This window comes from Neolamprologus brichardi, chromosome 12 (genome assembly GCF_056152115.1).
Source record: "Neolamprologus brichardi isolate AB-2024 chromosome 12, ASM5615211v1, whole genome shotgun sequence".
NCBI lineage: Eukaryota > Metazoa > Chordata > Actinopteri > Cichliformes > Cichlidae > Neolamprologus > Neolamprologus brichardi.
Window position 1 is genome coordinate 32,386,753 of NC_142115.1, and position 25,300 is coordinate 32,412,052.

At 40.7% G+C, this 25,300-nt stretch overlaps 1 protein-coding gene across 11 annotated transcripts in view; it reads right to left on the reverse strand.

The window, feature by feature from the left end:
* The window catches only part of camk2b1 (calcium/calmodulin-dependent protein kinase (CaM kinase) II beta 1), a 77,043-nt gene that overhangs the window by 19,680 nt on the left and 32,063 nt on the right, over nucleotides 1-25,300 (reverse strand). For 3 of the 11 annotated variants that reach the window (XM_087849399.1, XM_087849392.1, XM_087849391.1), the window contains 7 exons: nucleotides 21,910-22,012; nucleotides 21,418-21,501; nucleotides 21,155-21,249; nucleotides 19,896-20,018; nucleotides 19,605-19,688; nucleotides 17,200-17,242; nucleotides 6,932-6,969 (listed from right to left, as the gene is read on the reverse strand). In XM_087849399.1, coding sequence (XP_087705525.1) covers nucleotides 6,932-6,969; nucleotides 17,200-17,242; nucleotides 19,605-19,688; nucleotides 19,896-20,018; nucleotides 21,155-21,249; nucleotides 21,418-21,501; nucleotides 21,910-22,012 — 570 coding nt within the window. Of the gene's footprint in view, nucleotides 1-932; nucleotides 1,002-4,706; nucleotides 4,740-6,931; nucleotides 6,970-13,727; nucleotides 13,824-17,199; nucleotides 17,243-19,604; nucleotides 19,689-19,895; nucleotides 20,019-21,154; nucleotides 21,250-21,417; nucleotides 21,502-21,909; nucleotides 22,013-25,080; nucleotides 25,154-25,300 lie in introns of all 11 variants that reach the window. The other 8 variants (XM_087849395.1, XM_087849394.1, XM_087849397.1 and 5 more) reach the window with 5 other exon arrangements.

The following is a 25,300-nucleotide window of genomic DNA, read 5'->3' on the forward strand; positions in this document are numbered from 1 at the left end:
TTCACTTCTCAAATATCACTGTGTGTGTCTCCTATATGATATATTTAACTGACATTTTTTATTGTAACAACCAACAATTTATACAGGAAAATAATGACTATTAACAAGGTTGCCCAAACTTCCCACTGTATCTACTTTGGTGAGATTACTAGTGTGCCCTCTAGAACATAAAGCCAAACTGCTGCCCTGTGTATATATAGTAATCAGAACAATAAAGAGTCCCAAAGGGAAACTAGAACTCCCCATTTCTGTTCCATAAGAAAACCTCACTCGCAATATCGCTGAATTTTCCCAACTATTTGACAATGGACTTCACATCATTTTTTGACATAAAAGACAAATCCATAGGCAAGAGAGTAGCTGGATTTAGTTCAAACATGTTTTTTCTAACAAGCTGACAAACAAGACAGTGTACTGTGGGCCTTTTTAGCTTACAGGTCTTTATTCCAAAATATCAGAGGAATTCTCTAAAATCCACAGGTGTAATTTTTTTTCGCTGGAAGGACAATCTGCAGACCTTTGGACTGACACGGTGGGGGACAGCTTCAATACAGAAGGAAGGGGGTAAATCGCAGTGACAGTCCCTGCAGGCACTGGTTGTCTATTTGTCTTTGGCAAACTTACACTGACAGAGAAAACAACATGGCGGTAGACGATCAACCCGAGTCCAAGTCACAAAGCATTCCCAACTGCCGTGGGAAAATGCTTCCTGACACGACTGCTGGTTTACGACCTACCCGACTGCTTTGGCCATCTCAGTGGCTCGATAAAGACCAAACAAAACCAACAAGAATGGACAGAAAGAAAAACACACAAAGGTGAAGGAAAAGGTGTGGGATAGGGTGAAGGTAAGGGTCTTAAAGGACATAAGGGCGGCGGGAAGTCGGGCACACACAAACACACAGGTGAAGGGCGGGTTAGGAGATAAATACCAGAGCGGGTGAAGGGATGTTTCCTTTGGGGCTGGTGACTATGCTGTTTTTGGTGCTGTTTGTCTGGGGCTGTGCAGGAAAGGAAAGGAAAGGTAAGGAAAAGGAGGAGACACAACAAGAGTGTTAACAACAGCAAGAGGTGGGCTTGTGAGTGTGTGTCCATGCTTGTGCTCGTGTGTTTTTGGAATTAGCACATATATGTCTCTTTGACAGAATCAACTTTGAGGGTCTCACCTTAGTAGCTCTCACGTAAGGTAAAGAGTTAGGATTTGTCTTTTCATTCAGAAAAAACTCAACGCAACATTTTGATATTCAGAATTTATCTGCTGTTTTGTGTTACATTTATTTAATTTGTACCGTGCGGATCAGAGCAAAGTAGTAGGATACATGTAGGTGTGCATCCCAGTGAGGCCTGAAGGTGGCAGGCAGACGCAGCAACTGTGAAGGGATGATCCTAAAACGTTCACTCTCAAGACTGATTTGTAATTCTCAGGTGACACCATGGGCTGAGGGGTACTCTGACATCATCGTGATGTCACAAGTGACTTCCCCTGCTTGGGATTCCACATCAAGACGATTCAATTGTGCCGTTTGGCCGTAGTGAATCACCTTTAGAAGCCTGGATGAAATGCTCTTTTGAAGATCAAACATCAAAGAGCGGCCGGCTCTTTGGAGCGTAGATTGATCTAAATTATTTTTGCATTGAATCTACATTACATTTGTAATCCTGCTGGGGGGGGGGGAATATCCAGTTTAAACCCTACAAAGGATCAAGCCCTGGGTGTGACAGTGAATAAGCTACAATTACGTCAATGGTAATTATGTGAGTTGATACAATAAAATGCAAGCAATCTTGCTTGTAAGTGAAATTTCAAGAGGTCTTAAGTAATCAGGAGGATTACCTAATCTCCTATTAAGACTTGGCTAAGATATGGCATGATGTTGGTGTGCTGCCAAGCTAGTGAATGATTCCACCTAACATTAATTAGATAAGCACAATTCCCCAAAATATGAGAATTTAAAAGTGCACATTTTAAACAAGCCCAGAAGATTCAATAAAACAAAATGTTTGGTAATCTTGGTGCTGCAGCAGTGCTGAATCACAGTGACTGTAATGGTGACTCTTTAACACTGACTTTCAAGATGGAAAGATGAAGACTGATGTGTGTGTGGTTGTGGGTGTGTATGTTTACCATAATATGAATTTTTTAAGCCACTGGGCTTACTCAGAGGAGGCGAGACGAGAGGAGAGGAGTATAGGAGAGGAGAGGAGAGAGAAGAGGAGAGGATGCCAGCACACATATGGTGCGAAAACACCACATAATGCAAGCACGCACTAAACAGCAAGTAAAAGCTGGTGTAAGCTGACAATAAGCTGACATATAGAAATTTTAAGCACCCATACGGTAATCCACACACAGCCACTCCCAAACAAATCTCCACACTCACACACAAATTACACCAAACAAAGTGGCTGTCACTCCGCTGCCTTTGTGACGATGAAATGCATTCCTCAAAGCAACGATACCATCGTGAGCCGTCTTAGTCAGAGCGTGTTTGCAGTATCAACTCGGGGCCTTAGCATTTACGTCATGTGTGTTTGTGGAGAGAAAACTGCTAACACTTCAGGGAGGCATTGAGGAAAAAAAAAAGAAGGAATGATGCCAGTTGTGGAGACAACTGCCAATCATTGTCATCTTGAAAGGAAAATGTCCATTAGATCATTTCTAAATTATGAAACAGAACATCGGACATCAGGAGTGATCACAGACAATTATAACCATAGATGAGGGTTAAAAGGGGGTTAAAGTATCCACACGAGGTTTCCAGGATGGGTACAGGAAGAACAAAGGAGGGAAAGGTGCAGAAGAGATGACAAGTGTGGTAGATTAAAAAAAAAAAAAGAATGAGCCAGATCAGAAGATCAGAGAGGAAAAAAAGGTTCCTTCTGCGTAACGGCAGGGCAAGAAGTTAGGGGTCAGAAATAAGTGAACTGAAACTAGTAATTCTGTGTGGTTTAATATTCTTATGCAAATTCCTGTTTTATTTTAAATCTTCCAAGTATGACACTGAACATGTAGGGTACGTGGACCATTCACAGAGTGTATGTGCCCTACATGAGACTTTTGTACTGCATGTTGTGTTTAGTCAGGCAAAGCCAGGCTGTTGTTTTGTGATCGTGTCTTCAGCGTTTGGATGCAGTACTGTGCTATAAACCGGCTTTTTTCTCCCAAGTTTGTTTAAAACAAATAAGTAAACATCTAAACGCTACCTAAGACTGTGTAAAGTCAAGCTGGTACTGACAAAATAAGTGCACATGCTGGAGTCATTTCCAGTATACCAGAAGCTTAATTTAAAAACTGGAACACTTTTTGACCCATTTCTGTGTAAAAGGAACATGCGCGCCTTGCTTAAAAGTAAAAGACTGGTCTATTTTTACATTTGCAGAGGAGAACTCAGTAGCATATGTGAACCACATACTGTATATTCTGCTCTTAAACCTCATACAGCAATGTTCACAGGTTAATGTGGCAGTAAATACATTGATACACTGTGAGTAGTACACTGGAAAAAATGCACACATGTTTATCTACAGTAAAGTAGGCTGATCCGCTGTAATGGCCAATTCTGATGCACATGCATGTTGGCCTCTGCAAACACCGGGGGTAACGAGTCAAGTGAGGAGTTGATTTCCCGTTTACAGCCTGTAACAGCGAGAGAGAACCGAGCCACAGCAATCAATGACCTAGCCTACTGTAATCAGTAATTACTGGACATTAGTGCATGAATATCAGCTGAACAGTATTAGGTTCTGATATTTGCCTGGTTCTTTGTTCATTTGTAATCTTATTATAGTTTTTTTCCCTAAGTTGTTTTTGAATAGATGAAGTATAGCTAACAGGAACAGTAGGATTAATAAGAGTCCTGAGCTAACTTAACTCCGGAGCCTCGTTGGGGAGTCACCTTAGGCCAGGTGGGCTGCTGGGCTTGTAACACACTGGATGAAACCCTTATTAAACAATATTTAATATTCAACATGTTTTGTATGGAATTTCATATGCTGCCCGGCTGCTGCAGCATCTTCTCTGTGAATGGTCAGCATAGGTTACAGATTCAGTGTAGTAGGTGAAAACTACAGCGTTCTTAGAGGTGGAGGATTAAATAATTATACTTTTACTCTTGTTTGAAGTATGCACCTTGTTAAACTCAAGGGCTCTGTCTCAAAACTACAAGTACTGGCTCCGTTCTAAAAGTGTGTGCCTGACAGATCTGGAGCAACATCCCTGGAGTAACTCTGATGGAACTAAAACACCCTGCTTCCATTACGTTTTCAGAGTATTCTCGTGACGCCGTACTTCGCAAGGATCATCCCGGCCTGTCAATCAAGCGAGTGACACCATTGCTGTGACTTGTGCCTGGCTTTTTCTGTCAATGAAATATAACTTTCTGTATACGCTGTCATTTTCTTTATGTGACATGGCAGCTGTTGCTGCTCAGAAGCTACTCAGCCTCTGTAGCTCCTAACAAGGTGCTGCTGTTGCCGTCATGTAAAATGCATTACCTCGTGTACACCAGAGCATTTTTAACAAGAAGTGCCTACACGACACCTGACTGCTGTTGAATAAAAATGATTTATGAATCGGCACCCACTGTGAATAAAAAGTTAGTGAAGGAAGGGAGTCTCAAATCTATTACACCGAAGGAAGAAAGGAGACCATAAGGGATGGACCAAAAAAGAAGTGACAGGGCAAAATGCATAAATAGCATGCTCACCATATACTGGACAGTAGAGCTGGACTTGCGTTTCTGTCCTCAGGCAATTGATGGATGGATTTATTGATGGATGAGCAGATGGTAGAAGAAGGAGGGATGGGGAGGAAAATGAAGTAACCAAAAAAACAACAAGTGAGTGTACTGTCAAAAAAAAAAAAGAAATTAAAAAACAAAGAGCAAAATAGAACTTGTCAGCATAAACCAAAAGCTGTACACTTTGAGGGCAAGTGAAGAGAAGTTCCTATACAGCTTAGAAAAGAAGGAGGAGCAGCTCCTTCAAAGAAGTGAAAGGAGCAGTGGTTGAAGCGAAGGCCATCAGAGAGAGAAAATTAGGAGGAGTCAGCTCATGGAAGAGTCAGAAGGCAAAAATTCAACCTATTGCTTCGGGGACAGTGAAAGGGAAGACGGCACTGTAAGAAAATAGCATGACAAGGAACTGCAAGATTTATTATGAAAGCGTTTTCCCAGACTTCATCTTAAATTTAAAATCACAACTGGCTTGAATTTTGTTGCATTAATGCATCAATAATTTATCGGCACAACAATGGAGACCAAAATAAATGTTCTCAATGTTGTTATTTTACATTCTTCTAAAACTGTTTCGCAGCTTTTAATCTAAAGAAATCTGCACATTGTGTATATAATAACTAGTGTAAACTTAATAAGGATAAACAGTGTGTCATATAACAACACTGTTTAAAATGCAGGATATGTGGGTTCCTTTGAGCAGTAGCTGGCATCGAAGGAGGTGAAAGGTGGTGGACAACCAGTGCCAGAGAGAGACCGCTTGCTTGCACTGGACAGGTGCTACAACTGAAAAGCGTCAGGTGTCATTAGGCATTAATGAGCCAGCGGGAGAAAAAGCAGGAAGAGGAGAAGACGATGAGAGGAGCTCAGAGTTTCAAAAGGAACAAAAGGACATTTGGAGATTATAAGAAGAAACAAGAGAAGAGGGAGAAAAAGGAGGCAAGCAGGGACGGCAGCAAATGAAGAAGACGCCTTTAGAAATGGTTTGGGGCGAGTGTGTGGGGAGCCTGTTGCTAGGCAATGAGTGCGCCGCAGTGGAAGTAAGCGTCTATTTCTGTCGTCTGAGTTTCCAGGGTCCAGACTGGCAGCTATTCCTGGAACCGGAGTCACATTCCCTGCTGAACCGACTGCGCAGGGAGGAACGGGAGGGGGGGGACACATTCACGCACACACACTCACACCAAATCCATACATACACACACGCATGGACACTCGATGCTGCACATGAGTGTAACACACGCATGGACACCCACGCTTACGCACACTTGTGTGCAGGCATGCTCACGGCCCCGTTTGCACGTTCAGTCTCTTTTCAAGCTGATAAACAAATGGGATGTTTTCACACAGACACACACACACAGTCTTACAAACACACACATACCTCCATGTCCACGTGCATGTGCCCAAACCTTTGCCTAATATAACGTATAATGCTGAGAAGCATGAATAGCACGTTGCATGTACGTGGCGCACACAGACACATTCATGATAGCTGTGTGTGGGATGTGCTACTGCAGCGTGTGCATGTGAGAGCGTGGGATGTGAGAGATCTTCATTAAATGGATGAACAGGAATGTGGGGTTAAAGACCAGATGGGGTGAGGAGGAAAAAGAAGCATTGAAAGAGGAGCAAAAGGCAGAAATGGAGGGATGAGAGAGAGGAAGTGATGAAAAAACAAAATGTGAAGGGCTGACAGATGGTTAGATTTAATAATGGAGATGGAGAGGTGGCAATGAGCTAAATAATGCTAAATCAAAATAAGAGGTCCTTTCAGGAGGATGCGCTACTCGAGGCTTGTGCACTGGCAAGTGGCATGAAGGCTGATACGCATAGCACACGCAGACTCGCATACATGTAGACACACATCCAGATGTGTATTCAGAATGGGCCACTCACTTTAATAAAATAATTAGATAATAACTTAAAAATCCAGCAGCTCTCATTCTGATACACAACATCTCAAGCCAAAAAACACAACTTTTACATGTAACACTAGACAAACATCCAATGACAGAACATACATGACAAGAAAGACATTGTAGGCAAAAGTGAGACTAGCAAGATTAAGAAGAAATGAACAATCAAGCAGAAAAAATGGGGAAGAGGAAGAAGAAGCAGAGTTTCTAGCCCAGAAAATGTGAGGAAGGAGGAAAAGTCAAGGAAGGAGATAGGTAGAGAAGTAAGAGTGTGCCCCTTACCTTGACATCTGCCTTTTTGTTGAGCAAAGTCTTGGCTGCTGCAATGACAAACAGGGAAAAACAACCAGTTAAAGGTGTAGCTGAGCAATAGCAACTCCATGTTTCTCAGCGAGTCTTGGTATGAGCTACAACCTTAACCTACATTGAAGCCTTTAGAGATAATCTGGATTTGACTGAAATAATGTTCTTTACTGACCTTAGTAGTAAAAGTCTTTTTCTGAGTAATGATAAGTAAAGGCTGCCTGAGGCTGAAAGAGAAAGGGAACCTTTTGCACACTGAACTTAAAAGTGTTTTTACAAAATGACTCTAAGCTAAACAACTACAACCTCCTGAATTTACTAGAGTCTACGGATGGATACAGTATGAGTATATTGATTCATCTATTAGTCAAACAACTCGCCTTGATCTTTTTTTCCCCCAATTTCAAAACAGGATGTACCTGTAAAACTGAATTCTTTGACTGCCTGAAAAGTAAAGTCCCTTCTAAGACACTAGTTTTCACATCTAAATGTTAAAACCAACCTTTCTTAATAAGACTTACATAGAACTACAAATGCACAACAACTCAAAGATGTTTAATACTAATGTCAAGGTAGTCAAACTGCAAAGTGGCAAGGTGAAAAGTTAAGCCAATGCAGAAAAAAACAGTACTTAAAGATGGTCATTGAGGCTGGCTTTAAATACCAGTCAATCCCCATTGACTCTTATGTTAAATGCCCACCGTTATATTAGTCAACAATGTGCTTACAGCCTGGTAAAAAAACAGTTTGGGTCTTTATGTATAGTTTCCCCCTTGACAGCAACTGTTTGATGGGAGGTTTTTGGGTTTTGTTTTTACTCGTTCATTTGTTAAGGCTTCAGGGTTGGGGTGTGACCGCTTCGATGAACAGCTGAGTTGAACCAGGCGGCTGTAGCTGTAGTTCTATGCATTTAAATCTCCTTGGGAACAGTATTGCTCCCAAAGAGACGTCGGCATATAAAGCGGAGGAGCTGGGGAATTGAACCACCAACCTTTCAATCATAAGCCAGCCCACTCTAGTCCCCGAGCCACTCAAACAGGCTCCAAGCAGACAGACTAGAAATTTTCCAAATATGGAATTTTCACATCAATTTGTCTTAAGGATAGTTGGCACAAAGACGCTGCTGTCAGTGAAATAAAAATATTCCCCATTTGCATTGTTTTACATGAATTCTCAGGCTAAAGTCTCCCTGAAGCCATGAGGAAGTCAAAGTAAAGATGGCTGCCTCACACGGCAGCCATAAACCCAACAATAAGCCCTGCCTTAAAGAACTCCACAGAGGCCTAAAGGAGGATTAGTGTTCAGTCTGCTCTCTAATGAGGGGTAATGAACGAGGGGGTGAGGGAGGAAAGCAGGAAAGAAAGAACGATACTAAAGAAAAAGTCCACTGATGAGCATAATACCCATAATCCTTTACAACAGTGGAAAGTGCGTGTAGTCAACAGAAGACAGTCTGCAGGGCATTTACTGTGACTGCACTGCTAATGCCCAGAAAGTAAGGTGGTCTGATTGCATTAGATAGCTACATGTTCACCCAGAGGGCTCCAAAGTAAGAGCCAGACTCCGGCTTTCTGGTCAGTGGAGCCTGTGGCTGCATCTGTGGGGATGTGGACAGAGGATTAACACTAACACGACACCAGATGATGAGATTGGATGTGCAAATTAGTGCAATTCTACAGCTTTAAAGTTGGTACCAAAATGCACTTTCTTGCTTGTTGGTATTTTGCAGCTGTAAACACCAACACAAGGATAGAAAAGTGACTTCAGGAGAGCATAGTTATGACTTTTAGAGTTCCTATTTTGATCATCAATATTATTTTACAATAGGAACAATATTTTCTGTCTGTGATGTCTTAATTTACCAAAGTGAACACTTAACTCAGTTAATTTAATTACTCAATTACTTCTGAAGACAATAGCTAGAGCATGATATAGAAGGCACAAATCTACCTTCTCAAAAGGCAAATAAAATATATTTAAACATGCTTAAATTGCATTGTTTTTGGAAAAAAAGATTCTCAAAAATATTGTTTTGCTTTAGTATAGATGTCAGTGCTATACATAGATCTCATACAGATTACCTTGTACAAAGATGTTTACATTATCAATGCCATAGTGTGCCTATCTTATAATAAATAATCTAGCTGTGATCACCTGGGAGTTAAAATGCCAGATTCCTCTCAGTGTTACTTCCATAGATGCTTTCTGTGACTTTTTGCTAAGAGCCTGAGTGCAGCTTCAAGTCTAATCAGATGCAATCACATCAGTATCCAGCCATGTTACATAAAACACTATTTATGGCAGTCTGGCTGTTTTTTCTTTTCTTTTTCCTCTTTCCTTCCCTCTCTCCCTCATTCCTCTTTCTCTGAACATCAACCTCCTGTTTGATTTCCCCACTTCCATTTCAAAACATGTACCAAAGCAGCTACACTGAGTGAACAGAAGCTTCAAGTCGATGAGAATTCGGACTATGTGCTGATTTTTTTGGGGGAGCAGAAGTCCAAACAGAGAGCGGTTACTTCAAAGACCACTGCAGGCCATGCCAAATTTAAACTGTATCCTTATAAGAGCACATTTGAAATAGCCATTAAGATAAAGATCAAGAGAGAAAAATACATGGAAGATAGGGTGTGCACACTACATCTTTTTTTTTTCTTTTCTGCCTCAGTGATTCAGTATATTGTGCTTGAAGGGAGGTTTGCATATTCAGCAGCCAAAAAGGGAGCAATAGGAAGTGATAAATAAGCACTTTGTAATCTGAAAGGATGTGAGGATGGCATGAATGTGCATGTTTAATTGTTGTGCTGTTCTTCCTCAGTCTCCTTCCAAAGGCTGGTTGTTACTGAGGAGAAGAAATGGGGTCAGAAATAGTGTCAAGTTCATTCTCTCGTATTCTCTGATGGCTTCACAGAGAATGAGAGGATATGAGAGCAGAGAGGAAGAGTAAGGAGAACATGAGTAGAAGTGAAGGTATTCAACTGTGCTTTCCAAAGTGACATTTTTCAGTCAAACTGGATCTTCCAAAAATGTCTTTAAGTTCCAGGCATAGCTGTGGAAATCTGAAAAGAGCCAACATTAGCTTAGTTCAACCCAAAGGTTTAGAAGCAAGGGGTGCTCCTTACCTTGCCACAAATTACACATGAAGCAAGAAGAGAGAGGAGGAAGAGATTAAATCAAAGGCATCACTAATAAATTTCTATTAAAATCATGCAAGATGGACCACTGCAAGAACAAAGCAGGGATGGGCATTGATTCACATGAAGTCCCACATAATGGAGAGATATGGCTATAATCAAGAGCCCCTCAATATCTTCTTCATATAACACAGTCCAGAACAGATTAAAAGACTGTCCGCTGCTGTCCTGCAGGATGTTGGAGTGAGTTTGAGTAGATTTTACTTGTACTTTTAATGTATGAATACGTGTAAAAGAACAAGGCCTCTAGTAATCCAGTGAGGCAAAGTGAGGCTGATATGGGGAGGCAGTCCACTATAAATATTTGATCGGAGTCTCGTGGAGGCTGAGGGACACAGAGAGGACGGTGGTGTCCCAGTAGATTATAGAAACAAGGACACAGCCACTGTTTCTGTCTCCTTAGCTCAATGCTAGATTGTCACATGAAGTTCTTTGTTGTTCACAAACGGTCACCCTACTAAGGAAATATACAGTGATAAGTGGCTTATGAGCATTCCCCGATGCACAATGGCATCAAGGAACAGTACGGTAAAAAATTTAGATGATCCGTTGGTCTGTGAAGGGAGGCTTTTAAGCTTACATTTCAATTTAACAGACTTAACATCTTTTAAATAAAAGAGGAAGTAAGATAGACATTTGTCTTGAAGTGGTTGCTGAAGCTACAAGCTAAGTTACATTTGTCAGGAGGGAAGATATAAAACTCATAGGAGTTGCTTAGGCTGTTGTGCGTCAGCTGGATGTGCAGCTGTTTGGCAGCGAGGTCAACCTGAACCACTTGATATAGCCATTGCAGAGTTTTATAATTTTTTTGTCTTAATGTGTTCAGACAGAAGATGAAGTTAGTTTTTTTCTTGCCTTGCATAACTTCTTCAAACATGACCACTGTGTTGATTCCCCACATAGTGGGCTTGAAATAGATTATGGTGAGTGTTCTGTGGTCTGATGTGGGGGAAAAAAAATACCACAGCACACCTGAGAACAAACCAATATATGGTTGAGTTATGACTGAGTTAAAGGAGCCACAAGTTAATGCCTGAGTCAAGGCCACATGTAGACCTAAGCATCATGGAAGCATGTGCCAAGGTTGGGCCAAACAATTATTGCTATCTGGCCTAAACTATCCAGAAATGCATGAGCCAACTGCAATCTGGGAACCCGTGAACTTAGCTTTATAAAGTTTTGGGAGTTTTTCTTAGTCAGGATACCTGGATAAGCCAGATGTAGATGGTTCAAGATTTCCTGTTTTTGGGTTCTGGAAAATACTTCTTGCTCTCAGCGTGGACTATTGTGTACAGGCAACTAAGTATTGCTCAAATGTGATTGGTTAGTTTACAGGACTACAAATAGACATTTTTTTGGAAAGCACTTTTCAGTTTCACCACTGAAAAATTAAGCTTAATTAACAGACTTTAATTAGATCTGGTTGTCTAAAACAAAGTCTTACATTCAGTCTGAAAAGTAAAACAACAAGGCTCCAACATTTACAATTAAAACATTGGTCCAACGACCAATGACTACATGTTACAGCAATACAGCTACATACGAAACTGGACTGTAAAGCCAACAGCTCAGTTCACAGCACAATTACTGAATAAGTACTAATAAGGGACTTGTCTTAAAAAAAACAACTTTAAAAGGTTTCGACTTCATGAAAACAAGCCCAGCCTTGCATCATTTACAGTGTTCATCATGCACCAGAGTCCCCTTGTGTTGCAGCGCATGCACCAGTCCAGTGCCCCATGCAGCATTCACCGACAGCTCTCAGGCAGTTCCATCCTTAAAGTTACAGGGGTGAACTTTCCAGTGTCATTGTCAGACAGAGAAAAGAAGAGAAAGGGACAGAGGAGTGAGGAGTGAGGGGAAAGGTAAGATGTGACATTTGAGGAAACAGGAAAAGTGGGAGTGAAACTGGTGAAGTTGTGGAAAAGTATTGGATGACTTGAGAATCAACAATGTCCAGAGAAGTAAAAATGCCAGAATACAGAAAAAGGGAATGAGGTAAAACTGAGTGATGACAGAGATGGCACAACTGAGATGGCAGGAAAAGAGTGGAGAAAAAAAGAGAAACTGAGAGACAGGACAGCAGTGCGTTTGGGCCATGCTCGGTGACTCTGTGCAGAGATGAAGATAATAAGATGAACAGGGGTGTGTGGTAATGACAGAGCAGTGATGGGCTCTGAAGCAACTATCAAATCCCAGACAGGAGATGAGAGATGTGCTGACATAGTAAATGACAGCAGTAGCTGGGCTTCCGCTCTTTAGGTCCTTTTCAAATTTAAAAGCCTAAACATAGATTGAAAAAGACGGAAGCTGTAATATTTAGTTATCTTGCGGAAATTAATTTCTGGTTTTCTCGTTAAACAAAAATGTTTTCAGTCTTTCTTACCAAATTAAATTTGAAGTTAGTGGTGTTTTTAACATCAAGAAGAGACTCCACCGGTGATATGTATAAACCAATAGATCAGATCACCATTAATACTTCCCAGTTACATTAAAAGAAACTTACATTAAAACATTAAATAGGCCTTATATATCAATTCTGCGGCACTGATCCCATTCTTTTTAACATACTTGGAGTAGACAGAGTTAGTCATAATGTTGGACTATTTATTTTATTTCTTATGTGTTTTCACTACCAGCAGACGCAGAAGGTGTGGGTTTGTATAGTGGGAGAGAACGTATGTGTTTGTTTTAATGTTACTCTGCTAGTTGTTCTTGTGTCAGTGCATTTTTAATTATATTTTTAAATATGTATTAAAATGATTCTATGTTATGTGTTTGAGGATCCTCTAGAAAAGGATATGGGGCATCTCAAGCGCTCGCCAATTAAAATTTTATAACTAAAAATCTTAACATTGTATGTAAGTAAATTAAAAGTTGGGTATCTTTCTTTTACATTGGGGGAAAAAGGATATAGTGCACATTGACTGTAAATTGGTTTTAAAAATGTCACGTTTGGTGTCATATGGAAACATTTGGTGTGTGTCAGTGCTACTAAAGTTTGTAAAATTCCAATAATTTTTATAAGAATATATTGTTATGTGTAAAAATATGTCATTATTGCTATACAGCTTCTTCAGCTTATTTTTAAAGTGACAGGATTTTTTAAATGTACTGCAATCTTTTGAAAATAGATTATGCAAATATTGTATCTGTAATTAAAAATCCATTAAATAGTCACTAATTTGTATAAATGTCCAATAACAGGTTATCAAAAAGAAACTAAATGAGTATTTTAAACACATGTTTTAGAAGCAAAACTCTTTCACATTAAAAATTATTAACATAATAGATGTGAAAAGGAAAAAGCTTAAATTTCTTTCATTTATCGTATGTAAAACATGGTAATACTTAGCTGGAAGCATAGCTAATACTGCAGCTGTTGAGATGAGGGGAGGTGTAGTTAGCAATGTTGTCAGCCATCATGCTCTGAACTCCCATGCTCGGAAAGGAGGGAGGGGTAGCAGAGAAGATTGAGTAAAGGGAAAACAGAAGAAGAAGAAGTTCAAAGAGTCAAAGACAGGTGCAGACAAGGGGCAGGGTGGGAGGGGTGGCATGCCCTGGGTGAGCCACCGTGATACCTTGTTCCACCAGCCCTGCTGTGGTGCCGGCGGCTGCAGCCACAGCTGCTGCAGCTGCAGTGACAGAGGCTGGAGCGGTGGTCTGCCTGCTGCCCACTGTTAAGAGTCAAATACCCAGTCACACGTGAAGAAAGAGTTACAAAGCCAGGAGGAAAGGGATGTGAGAAAAGGGTGAAAGAGGAACAAAGGGTCAAGATGGAGAAAGGGTGGAGTGATATTTAGTAAGAAGGTGATTGACGAGGAGTCGGATACAACAGGAGGTAGGCAGGTAGGGTGGGGGAAGGAAATAACAGGTGAGGAACAAAAGGGGCGGAGACACACGGGGCTCATTAGTTTAGAAGGAGGATTAATTTATATACACAGACCACTGAAAGCATTTTTATAAATGGAGTCGCTGCTTTGACAGAAGAATCCACAGAAAAACATCAGGCAGTGACACAAATCGTTACTTCCATGTGGGACACTTTAAATCTTGCCATTTGTCTCAAAGAACACCTGAGAAGAGTGTTAATGTTAGGATGATGATGGCAATGATGATGCAGAATCAAGCCGCAGTTAGTATGTGTTAGATTTGTAGCGTCTGTGCTTTTAAAACTAAACTAAAAAACATCATCTTTTCCTGACAGCATCTTTATTTAGTACGTTACACATTGAAATGTGATGAGAAATAGAACCACCTCTGTACCAGCACAGACACTGAAACTGATTTGTGTAACACATGATTCATAATATATGCTGAAAATACAGCAAGCCATTGCATAAAGCACTGACGTAGGATCCTGCCATGATGTAATGTGCCACAGCTATCGTTCTCTGAAAGCCTATCTCTCACTTTTTACTTTTTTTAACTCTGTCTCATTTTCTCTCTGACTCATTCACCTGCTGACCTCACTCTTATATTTGAGTACTGCTTTCACACAAGAGGAAAAATGGTAGGAAAAAAGGTCTTTGAGAGCGGTCGCACAGGCAGGCCACACACCTGGGTCAATGTGTGTATGTGTGGGGGGATTTAAGAATCGACTGATTGTTTAGTGGATATTCAGACTGCTTCCCATGCCGATGCTTGCAGTGTTAAATCAGCTGCTGTGAGTCATGTTTACTAAAGCAGCATGCTTATAGACAGACTTATACACACATTTATATATGCAAAATACACATTTGTACAAGAATGAAGACTCAGTGGGTATAATTCTTCCAAAGCGATTACCCTGAATGCATAAAAGCACTATAACGTTCTTCCATACACAGTAAATCAGCGGTCCCCAACCTTTTTTGCGCCACGGACCGGTTTCTGCCCGACAATATTTTCACGGACTGGCCTTTAAGGTGTCGCGGATAAATACAACAAAATAAAACTAGTACCGGTACCGAAAAAAAGAAGATTTATTCATAACACACGTGAAAAGACCAAGGAAAACCGAGTTAATGATAAAAACGATAACAAAATAACGCTGAAAACCGATAAAAACCCTGAAAATCATACATTTCACATCTGAGCCTCAACTCTTGTGGCCCGGTACCAAACGACTCACGGACCGGTACCGGTCCGAGGCCCGGGGGTTGGGGATCGCTGCAGTAAATGACAAAATATTTTGTCATTGTACAGTAGATGAGCTCCCGTTTCATAGACCACAACAGTGCCAATAAAAATCAACCTAGTAAGTTCCTATTTAACCATCTACTGTATTTAATACATCATAGGTAAAAAAAAGAAATTCTCAGTTTGAAAAATTAATTTCCCAAAGTTTGGGAAGGGAAGAGGGAGTGCTGGAGTACACCATGTTGCTTGAATTAAAGCGCAGATTCAAGATCATGTAAAACTTCAATAAAGTTATTATTACAGAGATATACACAAATACAAAGACAAGTACACAGACATCAACAGCTTGCGGATCAATTCAGTGTTTCCCCACATTTTGTTGTTCCAGTTCAGCGTGGTGCAAAAGACACACACAGAATGACTGAATCATTTTCCAACTAATGTTGCTGTACTTTAAGATTCTGCTGTGGGTGATTCACTTCCTGTAGCTGAAAAACTGTCATTAAGTGTTAATGTAATGTCAGGTTGTTGTCTTAGGTGTTGTACCTCATATTTATAGAGTGTGAAAATATTCTCAGGACATCAGGACGTGAGAGCAGTGACGAAACAATGTGCAGCTGTTTTTATTAGACTAAATGTGGTTTTAAAATGTGAAATTATTGGAAAAATATCACATAAAAACAGCTCTTTTCACAAAAACATCCTGCATTACATGTTAACAGCCACATACACAAGAAAACCAAGGGAAACACTGAAGCTGCATCGAAATGAAATGGAAATGTGAATCTGAAAGCATGCTCTTTAATCTTTATGTAAAATATAACTCTTGAAAAAGAGACAAATGAGTCTGTCATTAAATATTTACATTCGCCTGTGCTTACAAGGTGCATGCCACCATTTTTTTAAACATCAAAAGCCTCATTTTACCTGCTTTGCTTTTCTCACTGTAAGAAATAAAAACTGAGTTTCCCACAGAAATACCTTACTCCAGTGGGCTGCACTGACATAAAATAACAACTAGCAATGTGTTTTCTTTTTCACCTGTCCGGGAGAATGACACCAGCTACCAATTTACTAGTGGACAATCTTTTCACACTTCCTTTCACAGTTTAAAAGTTTTGTCATTGCTAACCAAATACTAATGGCTTTAGTCTGTCTCATATTTCCATACCGGCAGCCTCACCAGGTCACTGATGTGGCAGCCCTTCATATTGTTAAGCTACCTCTTCAGAGGTTTTTCTCCTGGAAACAGACTCCAACTCCACCGACATATATCCTCTCCAGGGAAATGCTGTTAATGTAGGGTCACTCTAACCAGAACCCAAAGTGAGTAGAGTAGTTCACGTGCCACTACATTGCAGTTCATCAGTGCTGCAGAGCAAAACTACAGCTACGCTCGCCAAATACAGTTTAAGGTGGAGTTAGTCTACTTAATGAGTGATTTATTGGAGACCGAGCCAATTATTGGTCCTTTATTTAATTGTCACAAACTGTATATAGAGCATAATTTACAGAGGGTATTTTTGCCAATTCATTTTCTTCCTAGGCTGTACTACGATAGCTTTGCATCTGAAACAGAGACTTTAGGACAGCCTACGTTTACTTACATACCCTAACCAGATCCCCCACCCCGTCCTCTGGCTATATTTTCACAGACAGAATGTAATTCTGTGGGAGACACAGTAATTTGTTTGTGGCTTAAAAAGATGTGTGGAAAGCACCAGAGATCAATAGTAAATACACAGGATAAGTCAAGTTCTTAGGTGGAGTATTTTTTTTAAAGAATGAGTCCTCCAACATAGTGGCATGTCCCAAACAGACTATAACAAGTTTGCATTTAAAATTGCCTCTAGAAATTTTAATACCGGCAGGTGTTGGTTCACAGATATGAATGGTAGGTTTACAAAAATGGAGCATTCAAGAAGCACTTACCGGAGAAATTCCGAGAAACCAGCATGGTAGTAAGAATGGCCCCCTGAGAAGAAAACAAAAGGACATAAACTTAATGATTTTGGTATTTTTATGGAAATTAAAACCCATTTTTCCCTCTTCTGCTAGCAATTGACTTGCCACAGCCATCATTTAACCAACATTCAGGTGATTAAAGTGTTTTATTTGCCGCTTGAATCAATAAAACTGTCTTCATTTGGAACAATCCTGATTTGCAGCAGGTGAAAGTCACACTGGAAGCTTCCAGTGCTACCCCTCAGCCTCCGAGTAGACATATCTATGGTATCAAAAGCCTATGTCGCCTTGTTCTGAAGTTATCACATTTACGATTTTCAGAAAAGTTGGCCTCTGACCTTTGACCTTTAGGTCGACGTCACTGAGATTTGAACGCCAAATTTTAGTAGACACACTTATAGCATCAATTCGCAGCTCCTACATCACTGTATTCTCAAGTTTCTCTCAAAATTAGGTGTCTACACCACCCGCCCAGCAGGGTGACAATAATACCCCATTAGTCTTTTACAGCTGAGGGGTAAAAGTCAATTGAAAGATGCCACTATTCGTGTTTGATTTATAAATGATTTCTTAAATGTGGAGCGTAAAATACACACAGTAATTCATCACCAATAAAGATATAACCCCAAATTAAGATTCAAATTATAGAGAGAAAAAACAAAAACTTTCCTCCACAATTACAAAGAATACCAAGCTGCACATGTAACCCACTCAGACCTACTCGCATCTAAAGCGCTGACAACAAGGCCAGCTATGAAAATCAACAGCAAAAAGACTACTTGATAAAATGCAGCATGACTGCAAAGTGAGTCCGTATAATAGCCTGGCACACGAAAATGTTCTGCAGTATTGTCCTAGTCAAACAAAAATGTGTGAGATACAAAGACAGGAGACAAAGGACAAGCAAAAAAACAGAAGAGAGAGAACAAACAAAGAACAATGGAGAAAGCAGCTCGTCTTAGCACTTTTTTTTCTCTGGAGAAATCATCTCAAACTGGAGGCGAAAACTTTTCAAAAATGGTTTTGAATTTCAAAAAGACGATGGGATGATGATATGCCTAATATCAGAACAGATAACACATAACACACATAATCAGAGCGAATAGAGTGGCAGTAACAAATGTCTAAAAGGAAAATAGAAACAGAAATAAATATGAAGCCCACATCTGAAATATCCAGCTCAAATTCAGAATTAAAGAGAAAAGAACAGGCAGTAAATGTCTAGGAGATTTTTGCATCTCTAAATGATTTTATGCAACATATTACAAAAAATTAAAGCTACACTAGAGTAAAATCTAGAAAAAAAGACTTAAAAAAACAAAGTACACAAAAAAGCTTGGAAATAAACAGCCCTCCTCTTGATGCTCTCCACTCTCTCACTCTCAGTTTTTTAGCCCCTCACCAGACAATGCACACTAAAAAGAAGTCAATTTTGAATTTTGGCTCGACGCACAATTTAAAACCCACTCTCTCAGCTTGAAATGCATCAGCTTTGGGCCTCCCTTCTTATTTCCTGTGTTAAATCTGGATATCACCTCTTTGCGATTGGCCTTCTGTCATGGACTAGAGTTTCTAAAAGCTAAAAACTTATAAATTAAGTGTGCAGAAAGGTTATTGTAGATTTTTTTCTATTGACCACTAACACATAAAACATGGCCCTGCTTTAGGAACTATCCAGAAGACCATAAGTTATTCATAGTATGCTAAATTTGAGCATAAACCTGGAATTGGATTTATTCAATTAAAATTTGTTATTGGGTTCATTTTTATTTAAATGCACTAAATCACAGATTGATTGTCTGTACATTTTGTCCTCTTTTCATACTGTGCATGCTTTGATTTTCTTATATTTTTTGTTGTGTTTTGCAGTTTCTGTTCACTATGTAGCAAAACATCTAACCTTGCCACTTGACTTTAAATGTGAAAAGCCTGAGACAATTGTTTGATGCTGTTGGCATGTTAGTTGAATGGTGCAACATTTGCCTGCAGCCACCTGCACTTCGGCTTGCCATGTGCTGGTATTTAAGCCATGCCAAGAGTGGCCAAAAGCAGCAGGGTAACAGTGTCATGCTCCAATGGCTAAGCTGTTACGTCCACACAAAATCTAAGCAATAAATCAGTGTAAAAGGGAAACCATGCATAACGCTGAATCAAAATTTGAAATGTCTTTGCATATGTAAATATCATATAGATGAAGCAAATGCTATATTTTATACTGCAGGCCAATTAAACCCACTTATGTTTTCTTGAATCACTTTGGTAAACGCTAAAGTAATGAGGTAATAAAAGTGAGTGAGGACAGCAGCAGAAGGACTGAGAGCTTATTAGAGCAGAAGGGGAAAAAGTGTAATAGGGTGAGTATGCAAACAGACCTTGAGTTTCCTCCTGGCATTGAATTTCTTCAGGCACTCCACGGTCTCCTGTCTGTGCATCATAGATGCCACTGTGGATCGTTGCTGAGAAAAGGAAGAAGAGACAGAAGAAGAGGAGTGGGGTGGGTAGAGGAAGAGGGTGACAAATACAGAATTATATTTAGGGAGAAGAAAAAGATAAAAAGAACATTGTCTGCCTTCTTTAGATTTGCATTTAAGGCACTAAGTAGTGTACTCCAGATGTGTATAAATAACTTTTGTCTGCTTGTCTATCAAGCAGAGGACACTTACGCAGACCCATGGGTGCTTGAGGGCCTCTTGAGCAGTGATCCTCTTGGCTGGGTTGATCGTCAGCATCTGGTTGATCAGGTTTTTGGCCTCTGGGGTGACTGTGTCCCACTCTGGGGATGGGAACTAGAGGCAGAGAAAACATAACGCTCACATTCACAGAGAGGATATAGAATGTCCTTAGATAGTCTTTAAATGGATTAAAACATATTTTCATATTAGACCTGCTGCCTATCTTCATCTAAACGCCTCACATAAGGGGAGCAATTTAAACAATTTTCATGGTCATTTCTAAGATTATAAAAAATATGTTCAAAATTGTTCTTCATAACCACCATCTGAAAATTAACACATATCTGTGTTTATCTCTATTTATCCAATTGGCTCTCTAAGTTACCATATCCTTAGCACTGTAGGCTGCTTTGCAACCCACCTCTACCCCAGCTCCTTCTTTTCTTCCCGTTTCTGTCTTAATAAGTGCCGTTATTGATGCCTGCTCTGTTCTATGCTGCTGCTCTCCTCAGCTCAGGCTCATCTTCTTTAAACATTTAGTGGTTCTGACTACCTTCTCATTTCTGTTCCAGTCAACCTCCCACTAAAATGCTTCAACACAGCACTGTGAACATCCAGACTGTTCAGCAATGAAACTTCTGTGGCTTTCCCTCCTTGCAGTGCATCTAGAATATATTACAATTCTGAAATGCAACTTTGTATGTAACACACCCCGATGTGTTAAAATAGCAGCTTTACTTAGAGCTTACATGTCTTTGTTGGAAATCTGCAGAGCAGAGAAACACAGAGGGACTAACAAACAACCCAGCTCCCTAACCACACATGACCTCAGGATGTTGCCAGTAGATGTCCATCCAACATTACAGCCACTGTGGCTCCCTGAGGATGTGTTGTTTAACGATACCAAAAGGCCAGTCCAACACAGCCCCAAGCAATTTGTTAAGAAATTCTCAACCCATCAGGTCCCGTTGTGTTTAGGCATAAACACTGTGTCCTATGAGCCCAGAATCACTGCCAGACTCAGGAAGACTCACTCTCTCTCTCTCTCACTATCTCTGTCTGACATGGAGCTCAATCTGATCTCCATGCCATGTGTTCTAAGGTGAGGCTCATTTCCTTGCACCCCCTGAAATATGAATGAGGTGACTGAGTTATGTAATAGCAGCCAAAAAGGAAAGAGGGCAGTGGGAGGGGAGGGGAGGGCATTACAGCAGGAAGGGAGAAATGAGAGAGCGGGAGAGGAGACTCACATCATAAGCCCCAGCCTTGATCTGCTGGTACAGCTTGTGCTGGTCCTCGTCCCAGAAAGGAGGGTAGCCCACCAGCAGGATGTAGAGGATCACCCCTGAGACACACACAAAAACACATGGACAAACAAGTACACAGACACACACACAAACACACAAAATGCACATTTTGTTAGAAACTGGATTTCAGACAGTTTCTGTTTCTCAGTTTTTATCATCTAGGAAATACCATATGTGCCTTGTGTATATTTCTCTGAACAACTCACCACAGGCCCAGATGTCCACAGGTTTGCCATATGCCTCCTTCCTCAAAACCTCAGGGGACAGATACCCCGGTGTGCCAGCAAATCCTGCAAAAAAAAACCCCAAACAATTGATTGACATGCTCAAGGCAATAGACTGTGTTGGTGCTATCTGTGGATCAGCTTATATAGGAAGCAACATAATCTTCAGTAAGATATGACCTATTGGTCCAAACAGGACTGAAATCTTGAGGATTTAAGATGAGTTGATTGTGAAGCACTGGCTAATCTCTTCCTTGAGAAATGCCACAGACACACTCACTGATCAGTACGGGTGTATCAGCACTACTAATCTTGATATTGCCAGACTGACTTGTGCAAATGCCTCTGTTCAGTGGCTTTTTCAGAACTGGAAGCTACATTTATCTTTCATTACCAGTCTACGTTTCTATCACCGCGGTCACTGTGAGCCCATCAATAGCTTATGGGTTAAAATGCAGATGTGACTGTACCCACCGAACCAGGCCTGCTGATCCCCCTGCACCTCAATGGCGAGGCCAAAGTCGGCCAGTTTCACTGCAGCATTCTTACACTTGCTTGCCAGGAGCAGGTTCTCTGGCTGAAGAGGGAAAGAGGACAAAAAAAACAACAACACTGGCATTAAGATTTTGAAATGGAGGATTGGGTACAAAACAAATAAACTGTCCTAGTAGGGAGAAAGAGTTGCAGGCAAATAGCTAGGCATGCATGCAAAAGTTTGGGCAGTTTCTCACTTTTTTCCAGTGCGTGCACACCCACACACACACGCACATACAGATAGAAACAGATGTTATTTCAACAACATGCATGGAAATTATACAATAAAGGTTAGTCCGCATTTCTGCAGAGACTCTGTTGGTTTGCAGTGTTTTTTAGTCCCAGGCTCATGTGATGAGCTGTGGCCCTGTAGTCTCCATCTCTGTGGCCCAGATAATACAGTCAGCCTCATTATTCTCTGTCAGAGGAGGGCTCTAATAATGGGCTGCAATCCCCACTGGTCCCTGTTCTTTTTCACTTTCACTCACTACATCTCTCTCAATCTCACTTAATCAGTGCCTACGTAAAAGCAACTGACAATCTTGAATGTCAAATAAAGCACTCTGGTGGGAAATACAGTAACTTTTCCATTGACGTCCATAGACATACTGTGTTTTTTCAGACGATAACCAGAGGCTTGATAATACTAGGCTTTGCGCACCAACCTGTACACTGAATCTGAAACAGAAACAGTCCTTCCCTCTGTTCGTTTAACTCCACCCGTTAAGTCAATCTGCTCGTCCAATTAGTCGCTGTAGTTGTTCCCTTAAATAGTAGACAGCAACACTAATCTAAACTTTGTGAGAATGAGGACAATATATTTAGACTGCATTTTTTGTCACTGACTCCCCTGCAATGCAGCAGCATGCGTTTTCGCATCCTCTGCCTTCCTCTATCTGTTCCCTCTCCTAATATGTTTAGAGGCATACTGTGTATTTGAAGCACAGATTGTTGAAAGTGTTCTTTCACAGTTTTGAGGCCATAAGTATAAGAGAGCGACTGAGTGAGTGAAGCAGTAATCCGAAGGCCCTGAGCCTACCTTGTGTCATCACATTCTCCCGGCTCTACCACTTCGTTAGGCTTTACTCTTTTGTAAATGGGGAGTTAGAACTTGCCAACACTGCAGCACTAAGATAATCCGTGAAAACGGATGTGGGCGGAATTCACGATGAAGCATCCGCTTCCATCAAAAAAGGTGCATAAATGTGATGCAAAACACGCAGGCCAAATGTTCAGACATAACAACAGCAATCACCATCAGCATTTGGCAGAAGCACAGCTTCCTTTTCCATCTCTTCAGCACACACATACACTTGGACATCTACACACAGCTCAGCACACAGATGACTAGCAACTGGTTTGGTTGAGGAGGGCAGAAAAGGACAGAATACAGCTGACAGAAAAATCTGTATTGAAGAGCAGGCCATGAGTGGGTGTTTTAAATGGTATGATTCCCAGCTTTCTCTTCTCCCTTTTATTTCTTTGCCTGTAGAGGATCTGGAGATGCTGTGGCATTCCTGCCATTAGATAAAGCAGCATGGATGTAGACCTCTAATAAGAAGGCTCACCATTTCAAATATGTTGCCCTGGTGTGGAAGGAAAATTGCTCCCATTTCATTTTACAGTGACATAAATGCTTAAAGAGATTAATATGTACGGATTCTTTTTGCACTAGACACACAAACCGTTATCTTATAGATGGTTTAAAAACTAGCAGCATAAAAAACAGTCATCCAAGACTAAAATAACAAGGTTATGTCTTATATACCCAAGTAATTAAGTTTGATACAGTTTAATTAATGCGTCTTATAAGACCTGTTACCTTCATTACTTTTGTTGCTGAGGTTTCCAGCAACAGACATACAGCCTTGGAATCAGTACACATTTAATTTCTGAGATGTCAAAAACACTATATAGCATCTGCTTTACAGTCTGTACATAGATATGGGTTTTTGAGCACACACGTGAAAGTACACAGTGTGTTGTCATCTCATTTTCTGTATCCCATTTTCTAATTTGAGGGTTCTTGTGACTCAGACTGTCCTCAGCCATCACACTATGACCTACTGCATGAAACACTCTCCAACGCTCGGGTGTGAAACCAGATAGGTGTGTCAGCTAAATAAAGACATGAGCCACAACAGTTCTGATAAACACAACACGCCTTTACTGAAATGCCTGACATTTGCATAAAGGTCTACTGGACAGTAGAGGTGCATCACGTAAAACAAGATGCAACATGAAGGCATGCAAATGCAAAACACAAACAGGTAAAAGACTTGTTTCTATTCTGATGCTTATTCACACATGGTTTATATTTAAGGTGTTGCTTTGGAAAACTAAAAGGCATCTTGAGAAAAGAAAAAAAAAATCCCTGAGAGCAGTGAGAACAATGTGAAAATGCATTAACTGTTTCCAGCTCTAAAATGGACTGAACTAGCTGGCAGTCAGCTAACACAGGCAAACTTCAGAACACTACAAGTTAATTAACGGGCCTTTACAAAAAATGAGCTGCCACGTTTAAGTCAATCTAAACCTCACAGGGTGCCTGATAATCAATAGTTCACATCCATCTCTATCTGGTAAATGAACCAGAGATCAGATTAAGTATCCTCTTGGTAGAACTTAGATGGATCCATCGATAAAAATGGGACAGCTGTGTAAATGACAAATTCCTGCTCCAAAAAGGTTACAGAGAGAAGGCGCAGGTCAGGTGGAGTGACCTGCGTGCATGTCTAAATTCCTCTTACACCAGGGAAAGTCATGTTTATACAACAAGAAGGTGACTGCAGAGAGCTGGAGGCTGCGTACGACAGAAGAGAGCCAGACAAAAGCTGGAAAAAGCATTTAACAGTCCCTCAGTCATCACCACAAAGCCTAAAGGGGCTGTTAGAGCGCTGACTGGGGGCAAAAGCTTTTACCTAAATCTAAGTAAATACTATATGTTTTACAGTTAGATAAGAAAGCAGGAGGCTTTGCGAGCGACATTACATCAACAAATAATACAGACAGTCTGTCATAGACAAACCAGACCAGACAAATAACACACCCACAACCCCCCCGACATGAATATATAACCCAAGGGACAGCAAGGTGATCCTAATTACTCACCTTCAGGTCCCGGTGCACCACGCCCATTTGATGGCAGTGAAGCACCGCCTCCAGGATCTGCTGGATGCAATGACTGCATGCAAACACCAAGGAGGGGGCTCATGTTAGTCTCAGCAGCGCTTCACTCGCGTGCACAGGCCAGGGGAGTAGGGGGTGAGGTGAGGAGTGGGGGTGTTATGGAAGGTAAGAGGGTTAGAAAAGAGGTAGAAAGGGCTCTTCT